Genomic DNA, 16,324 nt, shown 5'->3' with positions numbered 1-16,324 from the left:
TTCAGTTCTAGTTCAGTTCTAGTTCAGTTCTAGTTCAGTTCTAGTTCAGTTCTAGTTCAGTTCTAGTTCAGTTCTAGTTCAGTTCTAGTTCAGTTCTAGTTCAGTTCTAGTTCAGTTCTAGTTCAGTTCTAGTTCAGTTCTAGTTCAGTTCTAGTTCAGTTCTAGTTCAGTTCTAGTTCAGTTCTAGTTCAGTTCTAGTTCAGTTCTAGTTCAGTTCTAGTTCAGTTCTAGTTCAGTTCTAGTTCAGTTCTAGTTCAGTTCTAGTTCAGTTCTAGTTCAGTTCTAGTTCAGTTCTAGTTCTATTTCAGTTCTAGTTCAGTTCTAGTTCAGTTCTAGTTCAGTTCTAGTTCAGTTCTAGTTCAGTTCTAGTTTCAGTTCTAGTAATTCAGTTTCTAGTTCAGTTCTAGTTCTAGTTTCTAGTTCAGTTCTAGTTCAGTTCTAGTTCAGTTCTAGTTCAGTTCTAGTTCCGTTCTAGTTCAGTTCTAGTTCAGTTCTAGTTCAGTTCTAGTTCAGTTCTAGTTTCAGTTCTAGTTCAGTTCAGTTCTAGTTCAGTTCTAGTTCAGTTCTAGTTCAGTTCTAGTTCAGTTCTAGTTCAGTTCTAGTTCAGTTCTAGTTCAGTTCTAGTTCAGTTCTAGTTCAGTTCTAGTTCAGTTCTAGTTCAGTTCTAGTTCTATTTCAGTTCTAGTTCAGTCTAGTCTTCTAGTTCAGTTTCTAGTTCAGTTCTAGTTCAGTTCTAGGTTCAGTTCTAGTTCAGTTCTAGATTTCAGTTTCTAGTTCAGTTCTAGAATTCAGTTCTAGTCAGTTCTAGTTCAGTTCTAGTTCAGTTCATTAGTTCAGTTCTAGTTCAGTTTCTAGTTCAGTTCTAGTTCAGTTTCAGTTCAGTTCTAGTTCAGTTCTAGTTCAGTTCTAGTTCCGTTCTAGTTCAGTTCGTTCTAGTTCAGTTCTAGTTCAGTTCTAGTTCAGTTCAGTTCAGTTCTAGTTCAGTTCTAGTTCAGTTCTAGTTCAGTTTTCTAGTTCAGTTCTAGTTCAGTTCTAGTTCAGTTCTAGTTCAGTTCTAGTTCAGTTCTAGTTCAGTTCTAGTTCAGTTCTAGTTCAGTTCTAGTTCAGTTCTAGTTCAGTTCTAGTTCAGTTCTAGTTCAGTTCTAGTTCAGTTCTAGTTCAGTTCTAGTTCAGTTCTAGTTCAGTTCTAGTTCAGTTCAGTTCAGTTCTAGTTCAGTTCTAGTTCAGTTCTAGTTCAGTTCTAGTTCAGTTCTAGTTCAGTTCTAGTTCAGTTCTAGTTCAGTTCTAGTTCAGTTCTAGTTCAGTTCTAGTTCAGTTCTAGTTCTGTTCTAGTTCAGTTCTAGTTCAGTTCTAGTTCAGTTCTAGTTCAGTTCTAGTTCAGTTCTAGTTCAGTTCTAGTTCAGTTCTAGTTCAGTTCTAGTTCAGTTCTAGTTCAGTTCTAGTTCAGTTCTAGTTCAGTTCTAGTTCAGTTCTAGTTCAGTTCTAGTTCAGTTCTAGTTCAGTTCTAGTTCAGTTCTAGTTCAGTTCTAGTTCAGTTCTAGTTCAGTTCTAGTTCAGTTCTAGTTCAGTTCTAGTTCAGTTCTAGTTCAGTTCTAGTTCAGTTCTAGTTCAGTTCTAGTTCAGTTTTAGTTCAGTTCTAGTTGAGTTCTAGTTGAGTTCTAGTTCAGTTCTAGTTCAGTTCTAGTTCAGTTCTAGTTCAGTTCTAGTTCAGTTCTAGTTCAGTTCTAGTTCAGTTCTAGTTCAGTTCTAGTTCAGTTCTAGTTCAGTTCTAGTTCAGTTCTAGTTCAGTTCTAGTTCAGTTCTAGTACAGTTCTAGTTCAGTTCTATTTGTTAGCTGAATATTTTCTGAAGGAAAAATATGAAGTTTTTATCTAAAATGTACATTTTGTTAGCTGAATTGCAAAATTTCTTAGCTGAATTGCTTACAATGTTAGCTGAATTGAGTTTTTCTAAACTATATGCATAATTTATTGAAAATTATAAAAATTTAATTAGCTGAATAATAAAATTTCTTAGCTGAATTAAGTTTTCTGGAAGAATATAATTAAATTTTGCTGTTTGTAAGGTATTTCTATTAGCTGAATTGATAAAAGCTTAGCTGAATAGCCAAATTAAGCAGCTGAATAAGGTTTTATTTAAGAGGAGTGTTTAGTTATTAAGAAAATTTTAATTTTCTAGGATTTTTTTCTGTTATTTAGTAGAAATTCTTTAGTTTTTCATTAAAATATTTTTTTTTTATTCCTAAACAAAAATTTGCGTTAACTAAAGGACAATCATATAAACTTTTCAAAACGTATGTATGTAGGACATTAAAAATAATTTAAATTACTTAATATTATAATAATATGTGTTAAAATATTATTATTAAAGCCTTAAAATCAGCCTTTAGTAATTTGTTTAAAAATAAAATTTTCTTTCAAAGAAACAAAAGCATATTTTAAGGTGCATTTAATATTTTTTTTTAAATAATAAAGACTTTAATATTAAAAACAAAACACACACACACACACTTATTAACAAAAAGGCAAAGAAATATAAAAATAACTTAAATAATTTAAACAAATTATTTATAAGTAAGAATTGTAATAAATTTAATAAAGAAATTTGATAAAGGAAAAAACAGATATAAAGAAATAATTTGAAATTTAAATAACTGGGTAAGAAAATCAACAGATGAATGACGTCATACAATAAAGCTGTTTATGGAAGGCAAACGAATTTATCATAATTTATGGTTTGTAATTTATTCAAAAAACAGCTGCTGAAGAAAATTAAATTATTTTTAAAGAAAAAAGTATAAAAACTTTAAAGTTTTTGTGGAAAAAATCACAGTAAGTTTTGGAATTTCTTAGCTAAAGCAACAGCATGAAGTTGATGTTATTATTAAGTGCAGGTAAGTTAAAGGAAGTGGAAATTTCTAAACTCTCTACTAAGTTTATCTTAATTTTTTATCAGTTATCCTTGTTTGTCAGGCTGACGAAGCGCCTAAAGATGATGATCCAGATATTGTAATATTCAATGATGGAATGTTTCGAATGCTTCCAGAGGTTGGCGGACATCATATAGTACTTGTACCTGTTCCACCCCCTACCCACCGTTTCAGAGTACAAGAAAGAAGATGTTGATAAAATTATCATCACAGCCAGAAGTATGATGAAACCTAAGAACATGGAAATGACCACCGAGTTGGACCCGGCTACGGAAACTCAACGCAAAAAGCGTTCTATTCCCTTTACATCTGAAACTGTAGAATGGTTTACTAATCTTCCAGATGATCTTGACGTGACCACCACTGAACCATGCGACTTGTTGTGCACAAAATTAGAATTAGATCCGATATGTGCCTCAAATGGTGTGTGTTTGCATGAGTTTCCGAATCAGTGTACTTTGGATACTTATAATTGTAAACATAAAGGTGGTGCATTGTTCAAACCCACCGAACATAAAGACAAATGTCAAATGTATTGGCTGGACAAGTGTGACGAGAGTGAGATGCAATAGAAAGGGGGAAAGAGAGGGGTTTTTTTTAAAACGATTTGTTTTTTCCATAATAAAAGCAAATTAATAGAATTAACTTGTGATTAAGTCGAAAATAAAGAATTATTTCAGCTGAAATGAATAAAATTCTTAGCTGAATAGCTAAATAACGAAGTTTTTCTTAAACTCAGCTAAAATGAATTAATAAATTTTTTAGCTGAATAGCATAATTTCTTAGCTGAATATAATTTTTGAGCAGAATATTAAAAAATTTTTTTTATTTTACAAAATTTTCTTAGCTGAATAAAGAAAAAACATAGCTGAATTAAGTTTTTCTTAACTAAATCACTAATTTATTGAAAAATATACAAATTTACTTAGCTGAATAGCAAAAAAACTTAGCTGAATTAAGTTTTTCTTAATTAAATCACTAATTTATTGAAAAATAAACAAATCTACTTAGCTGAATAGCAAAATTTCTTAGCTTAATATAATTTTTTTGGGGAAATGTTAACAAAACTTTAATTTTTTATAAAATTTTCTTAGCTGAATTACGAAAAATCTTGCTGAATTAAGTTTTTCTTAACTAAATCACTAATTTATTGAAAAATATACAAATTTACTTAGCTGAATAGCAAAATTTCTTAGCTTAATATAATTTTTGAGGGAAATGTTAAAAAAAATTTAATTTTTTATAAAATTTTCTTAGCTGAATTACAAAAAAGTCTTGCTGAATTAAATTTTTCGTAACTAAATCACTAATTTATTGAAAAATATACAAATTTACTTAGCTGAATAGCAAAATTCCTCAGCTGAATAGCAAAAAAACTTAGCTGAATTAAGTTTTTCTTAACTAAATCAGTAATTTATTGAAAAATTTAAAAATTTACATAGCTGAATGGCAAAATTACTTAGCTGAATGGCAGAATTTCTTAGCTGAATATAGTTTTTGGGGGAAATAGTAAAATTATTTTAATATTTTGAACAAATTTCTTTGCTGAATAACAAAATAAGTTAGCTGAATTGAGTTTTGTTATCTAAATCAATAATTTGTTGAAAATATACCATTTTACTTAGCTGAATAGCAAAGTTCCTCAGCTGAATAATAGAAAAACTTAGCTGAATTGAGTTTTTCCTAACTAAATCATTAAATTTGATAAAGCAAAACAGATTTTAATAACTGGCTAAGAAAACCAACTGATGAATGACGTCATTCAATAAAGCTGTTTTTGGAAGTTTATTAAAAAACAGCTGCTGAAGAAAATTTAATTTTTATAAGAAAAAAAGTATAAAAACTTTTAAGTTTTTGTAGAAAAAACCTCAGTAAGTTCTGAAATATCTTAGCTAAAACAGCAGAATGAAGTTGGTATTATTATTAAGTGCAGGTAAGTTAAAGGAAGTGTACATTTCTAAACTCTCCACTAAGTTTATCTTAATTTCCTATTAGTAGGCCTTGTTTGTCAGGCTGACGTAGTGCCTCAAGAAGAAGATAAACAAGATATTGCAGTAATCAAGGATGGACTCCAGTCTCCAGACTTTGGCTTACATGATTTAATAGTTATACCTATTCCACCCATCATTCCAACAATGTTTGGCTCGATAGTAGAAGAAAACTATCAACAAAGCCATGTCCATGAACCCTATGGACATGGAAATGACCACCGAGTTAGACCCCCTTAATGGCTACGGAAACTCAACGCAAAAAGCGTTCCGAAACTGTAGAAAGTTTTACCAATCTTCCAGATAATCTCGAATAGCATAATTTCTTAGCTGAATATAATTTTTGGGGACAATATTATAAGAATTTGAATTTTTTACAAAATGTTCTTGGCTGAATAAAGAAAAAACATAGCTGAATTAAGTTTTTCCTAACTAAATTACTTTTTTATTAAAAATATACAATTTTACTTAGCTAAATAGCAAAATTCCTAAGCTGAATAACAAAAAACTTAGCTGAATTAAGTTTTTCTTAACTAAATCACTAATTTATTGAAAAATATACAAATTTACTTAGCTGAATAGCAAAATTACTTAGCTGAATAGCAAAATTACTTAGCTGAATAGCAAAATTACTTAGCTGAATGGCAAAATTCCTTAGCTGAATTGCATTTTCTAACAAAATATTGATAAAATGCTTATTTCTTGCACAATTTTCTTTGCTGAATGACAACAAAACTTTGCTGAATTAAGTTTATCTTAACAAAAACAATAATTTATTGATAAATTTACAAATTGACTCAGCTGAATAGCAAAATAATTTAGCTGAATGGCAAAATTCCTAAACTAAATTAAATTTTCTAGTAGAATATGGCTAATTTTAATAATTATTAACACATTTTATTAGCTGAATAAAGAAAACCTTAGCTGAATTTAGTTTTTTCTTAACTAAATCAAAAATATATTAAACAATATACAAATTTAGTTAGCTGAATAACAAAACTTATCAGCTGAATTGAACATTCTATAAGAAAAATGCAAAATTTATGTTTAAAAATTCAAATTTACTCAGCTGAATAGCAAAATTCCTTAGCTGAATTGAATTTTCTTGAAAAATTTTAAACAACTTTTCAATTATTGTAAATTTTATCCTGCTGAATAAATAAAAAACTTAGCTGAATTGAGTATTTCTTAATTTCCTATATTAATTAAAATTTTATATTTAGTACATACCTCTGACTACTATAAATTGCAAGTTTATTTCAACTTTCATCACTTTTCAATTAAAAATTCACCCTCTATAATTTTCAATTAACTACAGCTGCCTGTGTAGTTTTTTTATCACATTTTTAGTCTGCTTTTAATAGCATTAGAACAATTGTTTATGTTATGCTTATGTATATGTAAAACTACATGAAATTTTATGCTTACAACACTTTTATTAAACATTAATAATAAAAAAATGAATATTTTGCTTTTGGTCAACTCATACAAAAGTTCTCTCCATGGTACACTACTATCAAGACTTTTTTCCAAACTATAAAAAAACATTTTTAATACAGGTTTTAGTTTATCAATTTTCAACTGCAGCTCACATAAGTCATAAAGTTTTATGGCATATAATTATGACAACGACACATGCTGTTGTTGTTGCTGCTACTTACATCCATACAAAATTAAGGTTTATTGCACAGGTGGTTTGGGGAGGACAACAGGGAAAGCAGAAAATTAAAAGGTATTTTTATGAACTTGAAATGCTACTGCCGAATATTTTATAGATTTTAGTTTGGAATACTACTATATACTTACATATAGGTCTTTTCCATAGTCTGAACTTTAGTCTGGGACAATCTTTTTAGCTTTAGTCTAGCCTGGTCTAGTCTATAGTATAGTCTATAATCTAGTCTAAGGTCTAGTCTATAGTCTAGTCTATAGTCTAGTCTATAGTCTAGTCTATAGTCTAGCTATAGTCTAGTCTATAGTCTAGTCTATAGTCTAGTCTATAGTCTAGTCTATAGTCTAGTCTATAGTCTAGTCTATAGTATAGTCTATAGTCTAGTCTCCAGGTCTAGTCTCAGTCTACAGTCTAGTCTAGTCTAGTCTAGTCTAGTCTAGTCTCTTAGTCTATAGTCTAGCCTATCGTCTAGTCTATAGTCTAGTCTATAGTCTAGTCTATAGTCTAATCTATAGTCTAGTCTATAGTCTAGTCTATAGTCTAGTCTATAGTCTAGTCTATAGTCCAGTCTATAGTCTAGTCTATAGTCTAGTCTATAGTTAGTCCATAGTCTAGTCTATAGTCTAGTCTATAGTCTAGTCTATAGTCTAGTCTATATGTCTAGTCTATAGTCTAGTCTATAGTCTAGTCTATAGTCTAGTCATAGTTCTAGTCTATAGTCTAGTCTATAGTCTAGTCTATAGTCTAGTCTATAGTCTAGCTCTATAGTCTAGTCTATAGTCTAGTCTATAGTCTAGTCTATAGTCCAGTCTACAGTCTAGTCTATAGTCTAGTCTAAGTCTAGTCCCTATAAGTCTAGTCTATAATTCCTAGTCTATAGTCTAGTCTATAGTCTAGTCTATAGTCTAGTCTATAGTCTAGTCTATAGTCTAGTCTATAGTCTAGTCTATAGTCTAGTCTATAGTCTAGTCTATAGTCTAGTCTATAGTCTAGTCTATAGTCTAGTCTATAGTCTAGTCTATAGTCTAGTCTATAGTCTAGTCTATAGTCTAGTCTAGTCTAGTCTAGTCTAGTCTATAGTCTAGTCTATAGTCTAGTCTATGTCTAGTCTAGTCTATAGTCTAGTCTAGTCTATAGTCTAGTCTAGTCTATAGTCTAGTCTATAGTCTAGTCTATAGGCTAGTCTATAGTCTAGTCTATAGTCTAGTCTATAGTCTAGTCTATAGTCTAGTCTATAGTCTAGTCTATAGTCTAGTCTATAGTCTAGTCTATAGTCTAGTCTATAGTCTAGTCTATAGTCTAGTCTATAGTCTAGTCTATAGTCTAGTCTATAGTCTAGTCTATAGTCTAGTCTATAGTCTAGTCTATAGTCTAGTCTATAGTCTAGTCTATAGTCTAGTCTATAGTCTAGTCTATAGTCTAGTCTATAGTCTAGTCTATAGTCTAGTCTATAGTCTAGTCTATAGTCTAGTCTATAGTCTAGTCTATAGTCTAGTCTATAGTCTAGTCTATAGTCTAGTCTATAGTCTAGTCTATAGTCTAGTCTATAGTCTAGTCTATAGTCTAGTCTATAGTCTAGTCTATAGTCTAGTCTATAGTCTAGTCTATAGTCTAGTCTATAGTCTAGTCTATAGTCTAGTCTATAGTCCAGTCTATAGTCTAGTCTATAGTCCAGTCTATAGTCTAGTCTATAGTCTAGTCTATAGTCTAGTCTATAGTCTAGTCTATAGTCTAGATAGTCTAGTCTATAGTCTAGTCTATAGTCTAGTCTATAGTCTAGTCTATAGTCTAGTCTATAGTCTAGTCTATAGTCTAGTCTATAGTCTAGTCTATAGTCTAGTCTATAGTCTAGTCTATAGTCTAGTCTACAGTCTAGTCTATAGTCTAGTCTATAGTCTAGTCTATAGTCAGTCTATAGTCTAGTCTATAGTCTAGTCTATAGTCTAGTCTATAGTCTAGTCTATAGTCTAGTCTATAGTCTAGTCTATAGTCTAGTCTATAGTCTAGTCTATAGTCTAGTCTATAGTCTAGTCTATAGTCTAGTCTATAGTCTAGTCTATAGTCTAGTCTATAGTCAAGTCTATAGTCTAGTCTATAGTCTAGTCTATAGTCTAGTCTATAGTCTAGTCTATAGTCTAGTCTATAGTCTAGTCTATAGTCTAGTCTATAGTCTAGTCTATAGTCTAGTCTATAGTCTAGTCTATAGTATAGTCTATAGTCTAGTCTATAGTCTAGTCTATAGTCTAGTCTATAGTCTAGTCTATAGTCTAGTCTATAGTCTAGTCTATAGTCTAGTCTATAGTCTAGTCTATAGTCTAGTCTATAGTCTAGTCTATAGTCTAGTCTATAGTCTAGTCTATAGTCTAGTCTATAGTCTAGTCTATAGTCTAGTCTATAGTCTAGTCTATAGTCTAGTCTATAGTCTAGTCTATAGTCTAGTCTATAGTCTAGTCTATAGTCTAGTCTATAGTCTAGTCTATAGTCTAGTCTATAGTCTAGTCTATAGTCTAGTCTATAGTCTAGTCTATAGTCTAGTCTATAGTCTAGTCTATAGTCTAGTCTATAGTCTAGTCTATAGTCTAGTCTATAGTCTAGTCTATAGTCTAGTCTATAGTCTAGTCTATAGTCTAGTCTATAGTCTAGTCTATAGTCTAGTCTATAGTCTAGTCTATAGTCTAGTCTATAGTCTAGTCTATAGTCTAGTCTATAGTCTAGTCTATAGTCTAGTCTATAGTCTAGTCTATAGTCTAGTCTATAGTCTAGTATAGTCTAGTCTATAGTCTAGTGTATAGTCTAGTCTATAGTCTAGTCTATAGTCTAGTCTATAGTCTAGTCTATAGTCTAGTCTATAGTCTAGTCTATAGTCTAGTGTATAGTCTAGTGTATAGTCTAGTCTATAGTTAGTCTATAGTCTAGTGTATAGTTAGTGTATATCTAGTCTATAGTCTAGTCTATAGTCTTCGTCTATAGTCTAGTCTATAGTCTAGTCTATAGTTCTATAGTCTATTAGTCTAGTCTATAGCATAGTCTATAGTCTAGTCATAGTCTAGTCTATAGTCTAGTCTATGTCTAGTCTATAGTCTAGTCTATAGTCAGTCCTATAGTTCTAGTCTATAGTTCTAGTCTAGCTAGTCCTAGTCTATAGTCTAGTCTATAGTCAGTTAAGTCTAGTCCATAGTCTGAAGTCTAGTATCTAGTGTAATCTACAGTCCAGTCGTCGGTGTAGTCTAGAGTCCAGTCAATAGTCTAGGATATAGTCTAGGGTATAATCTGGTGTATAGTCTAGTCTGGACCATGTTCTAGTCTAAAGATTTACTGAATAAATTACAAAGTAAAGTTATTATTGACATTTTCGACTTTATTAAATTTGACTCGTTTATATTATTTCCTATTCCCGGCTATTTTATTATATCTCCTGGATAACATGTAGGATAACTGATGTCCTGACAGTTTGAACCATCCACAACATAGAAAGCTTTGGAATAGAAATTTTAAGGTTCCATTAGTTTATAAATTTTATAAAGAATTTTTTTTCCACCATCCCTTACCTTTCTGTGTATTCAAACAGTTATAAGTACTCCAATTCACATTGACTTTCAAATTCCCTATAACAGCGTCCATTATAACCGCAGACTGTAACATCGACAGCATTGCATATGAAATCACATTTGCGAAGTCCTTTCAAATCCATGTTTGGCAAGTTACGACGATTCTGAAGAGAGCGTACAACACGATTTTGATTGGCTAGATGTTGTGCCAAGACTACGGGTATATGTTGAGAGACTTGAGTAACTACTTGTTGTACTTTAGGGGGAATTTGTACTGATACTTGGGAGGGCTCTTGGGAAGGTTGTACTTGAACGTTGGAGTGGGGAGTTTCTGCTGTCTATAGTCTAGTCTATAGTCTAGTCTAAGTCTAGTCTATAGTCTAGTCTATAGTCTAGTCTATAGTCTAGTCTATAGTCTAGTCTATAGTCTAGTCTATAGTCTAGTCTATAGTCTAGTCTATAGTCTAGTCTATAGTCTAGTCTATAGTCTAGTCTATAGTCTAGTCTATAGTCTAGTCTATAGTCTAGTCTATAGTCTAGTCTATAGTCTAGTCTATAGTCTAGTCTATAGTCTAGTCTATAGTCTAGTCTATAGTCTAGTCTATAGTCTAGTTTATAGTCTAGTCTATAGTCTAGTCTATAGTCTAGTCTATAGTCTAGTCTATAGTCTAGTCTATAGTCTAGTCTATAGTCTAGTCTATAGTCTAGTCTATAGTCTAGTCTATAGTCTAGTCTATAGTCTAGTCTATAGTCTAGTCTATAGTCTAGTCTATAGTCTAGTCTATAGTCTAGTCTATAGTCTAGTCTATAGTAGTCTATAGTCTAGTCTATAGTCTAGTCTATAGTAGTCTATAGTCTAGTCTATAGGTCTAGTCTATCGTCTAGTCTATAGTCTAGTCTATAGTCTAGTCTATCAGGTATAGTCTATAGTCTAGTCTATAGTCTAGTCTATAGTCTAGTCTATAGTCTAGTCTATAGTCCTAGTCTATAGTCTAGTCTATAGTCGGTCTTGTCTAGTCTATAGTCTGTCTATAGTCTAGTCTATAGTCTAGTCTATAGTCTAGTCTCATAGTTAGTCTATTCTAAGTCTAGTCTATAGTCTAGTCTATAGTCTAGTCTATAGTCTAGTCTATAGTCTAGTCTATAGTCTAGTCTAAGTCAGTAAGTCTAGTCTATAGTCTAGTCTATAGTCTAGTCTATAGTCTAGTCTATAGTCTAGTCTAAGTCTAGTCTATAGTCTCGTCTATAGTCTAGTCTATGTCTAGTCTATAGTCTAGTCTATAGTCTAGTATAGTCTAGTCTATAGTCTAGTCTATATTCTAGTCTATAGTCTAGTCTATAGTCTAGTCTATAGTCTAGTCTCTAGTCTAGTTATAGTCTAGTCTATAGTCTAGTCTATAGTCTAGTCTATAGTCTAGTCTATAGTCTAGTCTATAGTCTAGTCTATAGTCTAGTCTATAGTCTAGTCTATAGTCTAGTCTATGTCTAGTCTATAGTCTAGTCTATAGTCTAGTCTATAGTCTAGTCTATAGTCTAGTCTATAGTCTAGTCTATAGTCTAGTCTATAGTCTAGTCTATAGTCTAGTCTATAGTCTAGTCTATAGTCTAGTCTATAGTCTAGTCTATAGTCTAGTCTATAGTCTAGTCTATAGTCTAGTCTATAGTCTAGTCTATAGTCTAGTCTATAGTCTAGTCTATAGTCTAGTCTATAGTCTAGTCTATAGTCTAGTCTAGTCTAGTCTATAGTCTAGTCTATAGTCTAGTCTATAGTCTAGTCTATAGTCTAGTCTATAGTCTAGTCTATAGTCTAGTCTATAGTCTCTAGTCTAGTCTATAGTCTAGTCTATAGTCTAGTCTATAGTCTAGTCTATAGTCTAGTCTATAGTCTAGTCTATAGTCTAGTCTATAGTCTAGTCTATAGTCTAGTCTATAGTCTAGTCTATAGTCTAGTCTATAGTCTAGTCTATAGTCTATAGTCTAGTCTATAGTCTAGTCTATAGTCTAGTCTATAGTCTAGCTATAGTCTAGTCTATAGTCTAGTCTATAGTCTAGTCTATAGTTAGTATAGTCTAGTCTATAGTCTAGTCTATAGTCTAGTCTATAGTCTAGTCTATAGTCTAGTGTATAGTCTAGTGTATAGTCTAGTCTATAGTCTAGTCTATAGTCTAGTGTATAGTCTAGTGTATAGTCTAGTCTATAGTCTAGTCTATAGTCTAGTCTATAGTCTAGTCTATAGCCTAGTCTATAGTCTAGTCTATAGTCTAGTCTATAGTCTAGTCTATAGTCTAGTCTATAGTCTAGTCTATAGTCTAGTCTATAGTCTAGTCTATAGTCTAGTCTATAGTCTAGTCTATAGTCTAGTCTATAGTCTAGTCTATAGTCTAGTTTATAGTCTAGTCCATAGTCTGAAGTCTAGTATATAGTGTAATCTACAGTCCAGTCGTCGGTGTAGTCTAGAGTCCAGTCAATAGTCTAGGATATAGTCTAGTGTATAATCTGGTGTATAGTCTAGTCTGGACCATGTTCTAGTCTAAAGATTTATCTGAATAAATTACAAAGTAAAGTTATTATTGACATTTTCGACTTTATTAAATTTGACTCAGTTTATATTATTTCCTATTCCCGGCTATTTTATATATCTCCTGGATAACATGTAGGATAACTGATGTCCTGACAGTTTGAACCATCCACAACATAGAAAGCTTTGGAATAGAAATTTTAAGGTTCCATTAGTTTATAAATTTTATAAAGAATTTTTTTTTCCACCATCCCTTACCTTTCTGTGTATTCAAACAGTTATAAGTACTCAATTCACATTGACTTTCAAATTCCCTATAACAGCGTCCATTATAACCGCAGACTGTAACATCGACAGCATTGCATATGAAATCACATTTGCGAAGTCCTTTCAAATCCATGTTTGGCAAGTTACGACGATTCTGAAGAGAGCGTACAACACGATTTTGATTGGCTAGATGTTGTGCCAAGACTACGGGTATATGTTGAGAGACTTGAGTAACTACTTGTTGTACTTTAGGGGGAATTTGTACTGATACTTGGGAGGGCTCTTGGGAAGGTTGTACTTGAACGTTTGAGTGGGGAGTTTCTGCTGTAGGTTGTTGAGGAATTTGTTGTGAAACCAGAGGTTGTTGGTTGTTTTCAAAGTGATCTTGAGTTTCCTGTTGATCTTCAATGTGACCGGGAGTATGATGCTTTTTATCGACTTCCTGACTAGCAATTGTTTGCAGGATGAAGAGAACAACTTGAAGATAAAGAATATTAGTAGATTTTTTGTAGGTTCCTTTAAAAAAAGTGGACTCTTACCAAAAACTCCTAAATATTTCATGTTGTTGAAGAGTTCACAGTGGTTTTACTAATTGTGGTTTACCAACTGTCATTGACTTTTATATACTGAAGCAAAAAAGTCTTTTTCTGAATATAGTGACCCATAAATTCCTTTAAGTTTAATTTGGATTATGCAATTTTATATAGAAATTTCCCCAGCAACCAGTTTATTAATATTTTTATAAAGAATAAATTAATTTTAAATTTTAATAACAATTCTTTAATTCGGAACACATGTTTGGAATGTGGTGAATTTACGAGTTACTAAATTTAGAACCAGACAAAAATGTTGTAAAAAATTTCGTAACAAAATGTTTGCTTTTCAAGACGTTTAAATATTGAGTTCAAACAAACCGGTTTAAAATAATTTCAAACCTTAACGATGTAAATGCTTGCATATTAATTGGTTTAATTAAATTCAGATAATTATTTTTAATCGTTTTTCTTTACAATTTTTGAAGCACTTTGTCTGGTTCTAAATTTAGTCACTCCTAACTTCAGCATTATTCAATATATTTAATAAATTCATAAAATTTGCATTAAACAAACTTATGCTGTTTACTTTACATAATTTAACATAAAATTGCATAATCCTTCTTCAAATAAAAGAATGAAGGGGCCTTCAAAATGATCAAACTTAAGGTATATAAAAGCCATTATCAGTTTGGCTATATACAAGTAGTATTCCCACTGTAAACTCAACAACAACATGAAATTTTTAGTTATATTTGGTAAGACTCCTTTCCTTAGAAATTTTAAAGTTTCTGTTAACATTTCATCTCTTTAAGCTGTGTTCCTCCTGCTGCAAGGATCTTTAGGTCAGGATATTAAAGAAGACCTCTCTCAAGCCTCTCAAGTAGCCAACCAACAACGTTTAGTACGCTCTTTCGATAATCGTCGTTACGTGCAAGCCGAAGGCTCATTGAAATGTAATTTTATTTGTAATCCTCTCGATGTAACCGTGTGTGGTTATAATGGTCGTTGTTATCGGGAATTTGAAAGTCAATGTGAATTGACCATCTATAATTGTTTGAATACACAGAAAAGTAAGTTAAGCAGAAAAAATTTCAGAATATTTTTGAAACTAATGGATATTTTTAAAAAAATCTTTTAAGTTTTCCATATTGTGGATGAGACCAACTGTCAAAATATCAGTTTCCCAAAATGTTTCCGCGGAGATATGTAAATTTCTAAATTTTAAATAAACGGAGTAAAACTTCACAAAATATTCAGATTTTTTCATTTTGAAATTAAGATTAGACTACTAGGACCTTTCGGCCTATGTAAAATATGTATATAGTAGTAGTCTTGACTGAGTCGTTATAGTTCAGTTTATTTAATATAAACTATAGATTAAACCCGACTAAAGTTCAGACTATAGACTAGACTATAGTTCGGAATATAGACTAGACAATAGTCCGAACTATTAACAGAACATATTATAGTTCAGACTATGCTTTAAGCTATAGTCCAGACTATGGACTAGACTATAGGCCAGACTAAATGCTATAGTCTGTAAATCAGTCTCTAAACAAGACTTTAAGTAGTTAATACTACTTTAAGTCTTCTTTACAGACTACAGGTATGACTATAGCCTAAACTATAGTTCAGACTGTATAGTAGTATATAGACCAGTCCATAGATTAGACTATAGTACAGGCTTAATATAGACTATTGCCCAGACTATAGACTAGACTATAGTCCAGAATATAGCCTAGATTATGGAAAAGACTAGGCTATACTCCAGACTATAGACAAGACTGTAGTCCAGACTATAGACAAGACTGTAGTCCAGACTATAGACAAAACTATAGTCCAGACTATAGAATAGACAATGGTAAAGACTATGGACTAGACTATAGCCCAGACTAGACTATAGTCCTGACTATAGACAAGACTGTAGTCCAGACTATAGACTATAGTCTAGGCTATAGGCTAAACTATGCGCCAGACTATAGAATAGACAATGGTCCAGACTATGGACTAGACTATAGCTACGACTATAGGCAAGACCATAGACTAAACTATAGTCTAGACAATTGACTAAACTATGGTTAATACTATAGGCTAAATTATAGTCCAGACTATAGGCTATAGTTTTCACTGAAGAGTAGACTATAGTCCAGGCTAAGACTAGACAATGGTCGAGACTATAGACTAAGCTATAGTCCAGACTATAGAATATACTATGGTCCAGTCCATTGACTACACTATACTCCAGACTATAAACTAGACTATAGTCCAGACTATAGAATGGACTATAGTCCATACTATAGACTAGATTAGACAACAGACTATAGTCGAGACTATAAACCAGACTATTATAGTCTAGACTACAGACTAAACTATAGTCCGAACTAAGTTTAGACTAGATTAAACTATTGTTCATACTAGTCCAGTCTATGGACTAGACAATAGTCCAGACTATAGACTAAACTATTGTCAAGACTGTAGCCGATATTATGTTTAGACTTGACTATATATAAAATCTATAGTCTAGACTATAGATGACACTATTATCCAAATAATAGCATTGATAATAGTCCAGACTATATACAAGACTCTATAGTCTAGACCTAGGACTACACTAAAGTCCATACTGTAGATAATAGTCCAGACAATATACTAAACTATAGTTTAAAATTAACAAATTAAACCTATTTCCCCTTTTACCAAATCATTTTACAAGAAAATTTATCAATTAGCTTAAAAAATCACTAAATACAGGAAATTTCCTTAACCCCTTCATTTTCCCAATGTTAAAAACAAACACAGCAATGTGGCTACCCTACTCCCACTTAATAGGCTTTCAATTTCTTTTCAATTATTTCAGTTTCTCGTG

The 16,324-nt window shown here is 31.7% G+C and overlaps 4 protein-coding genes across 4 annotated transcripts; 2 read left to right on the top strand and 2 right to left on the bottom strand.

Annotated features, from left to right (window-relative positions):
• The first annotated feature begins 2,814 nt into the window (after positions 1-2,814).
• LOC119613723 lies at positions 2,815-3,644 on the top strand. The gene is made up of 2 exons (XM_037969764.1): positions 2,815-2,893; positions 2,956-3,644. The coding sequence occupies exon 2, from the start codon at positions 3,151-3,153 to the stop codon at positions 3,499-3,501; it is 351 nt and encodes a 116-aa protein (XP_037825692.1). The 5' UTR covers positions 2,815-2,893; positions 2,956-3,150; the 3' UTR covers positions 3,502-3,644.
• Positions 3,645-10,002: 6,358 nt separating this feature from the next.
• Positions 10,003-12,714, bottom strand: LOC119613722. Its single transcript, XM_037969763.1, has 3 exons — positions 12,693-12,714; positions 10,138-10,471; positions 10,003-10,064 (listed from the first exon to the last, which is right to left on the bottom strand). Exons 1-2 carry the CDS (start codon positions 12,712-12,714, stop codon positions 10,158-10,160), a joined length of 336 nt encoding a protein of 111 aa, XP_037825691.1. The 3' UTR covers positions 10,003-10,064; positions 10,138-10,157.
• LOC119613724 lies at positions 12,702-13,561 on the bottom strand. The gene is made up of 3 exons (XM_037969765.1): positions 13,462-13,561; positions 12,914-13,399; positions 12,702-12,839 (listed from the first exon to the last, which is right to left on the bottom strand). Exons 1-3 carry the CDS (start codon positions 13,481-13,483, stop codon positions 12,769-12,771), a joined length of 579 nt encoding a protein of 192 aa, XP_037825693.1. The 5' UTR covers positions 13,484-13,561; the 3' UTR covers positions 12,702-12,768.
• Positions 13,562-14,150: 589 nt separating this feature from the next.
• LOC119613726 lies at positions 14,151-14,687 on the top strand. The gene is made up of 3 exons (XM_037969770.1): positions 14,151-14,213; positions 14,271-14,528; positions 14,598-14,687. The coding sequence occupies exons 1-3, from the start codon at positions 14,192-14,194 to the stop codon at positions 14,666-14,668; spliced, it is 351 nt and encodes a 116-aa protein (XP_037825698.1). The 5' UTR covers positions 14,151-14,191; the 3' UTR covers positions 14,669-14,687.
• Positions 14,688-16,324: the final 1,637 nt, after the last annotated feature.

Source organism: Lucilia sericata, unplaced genomic scaffold (genome assembly GCF_015586225.1).
Source record: "Lucilia sericata isolate MDLA Ls3-8-SP2 unplaced genomic scaffold, ASM1558622v1 Contig002263F_arrow, whole genome shotgun sequence".
Classification (NCBI taxonomy): Eukaryota; Metazoa; Arthropoda; class Insecta; order Diptera; family Calliphoridae; genus Lucilia; species Lucilia sericata.
This window is presented reverse-complemented; position numbering and strand designations above follow the sequence as displayed.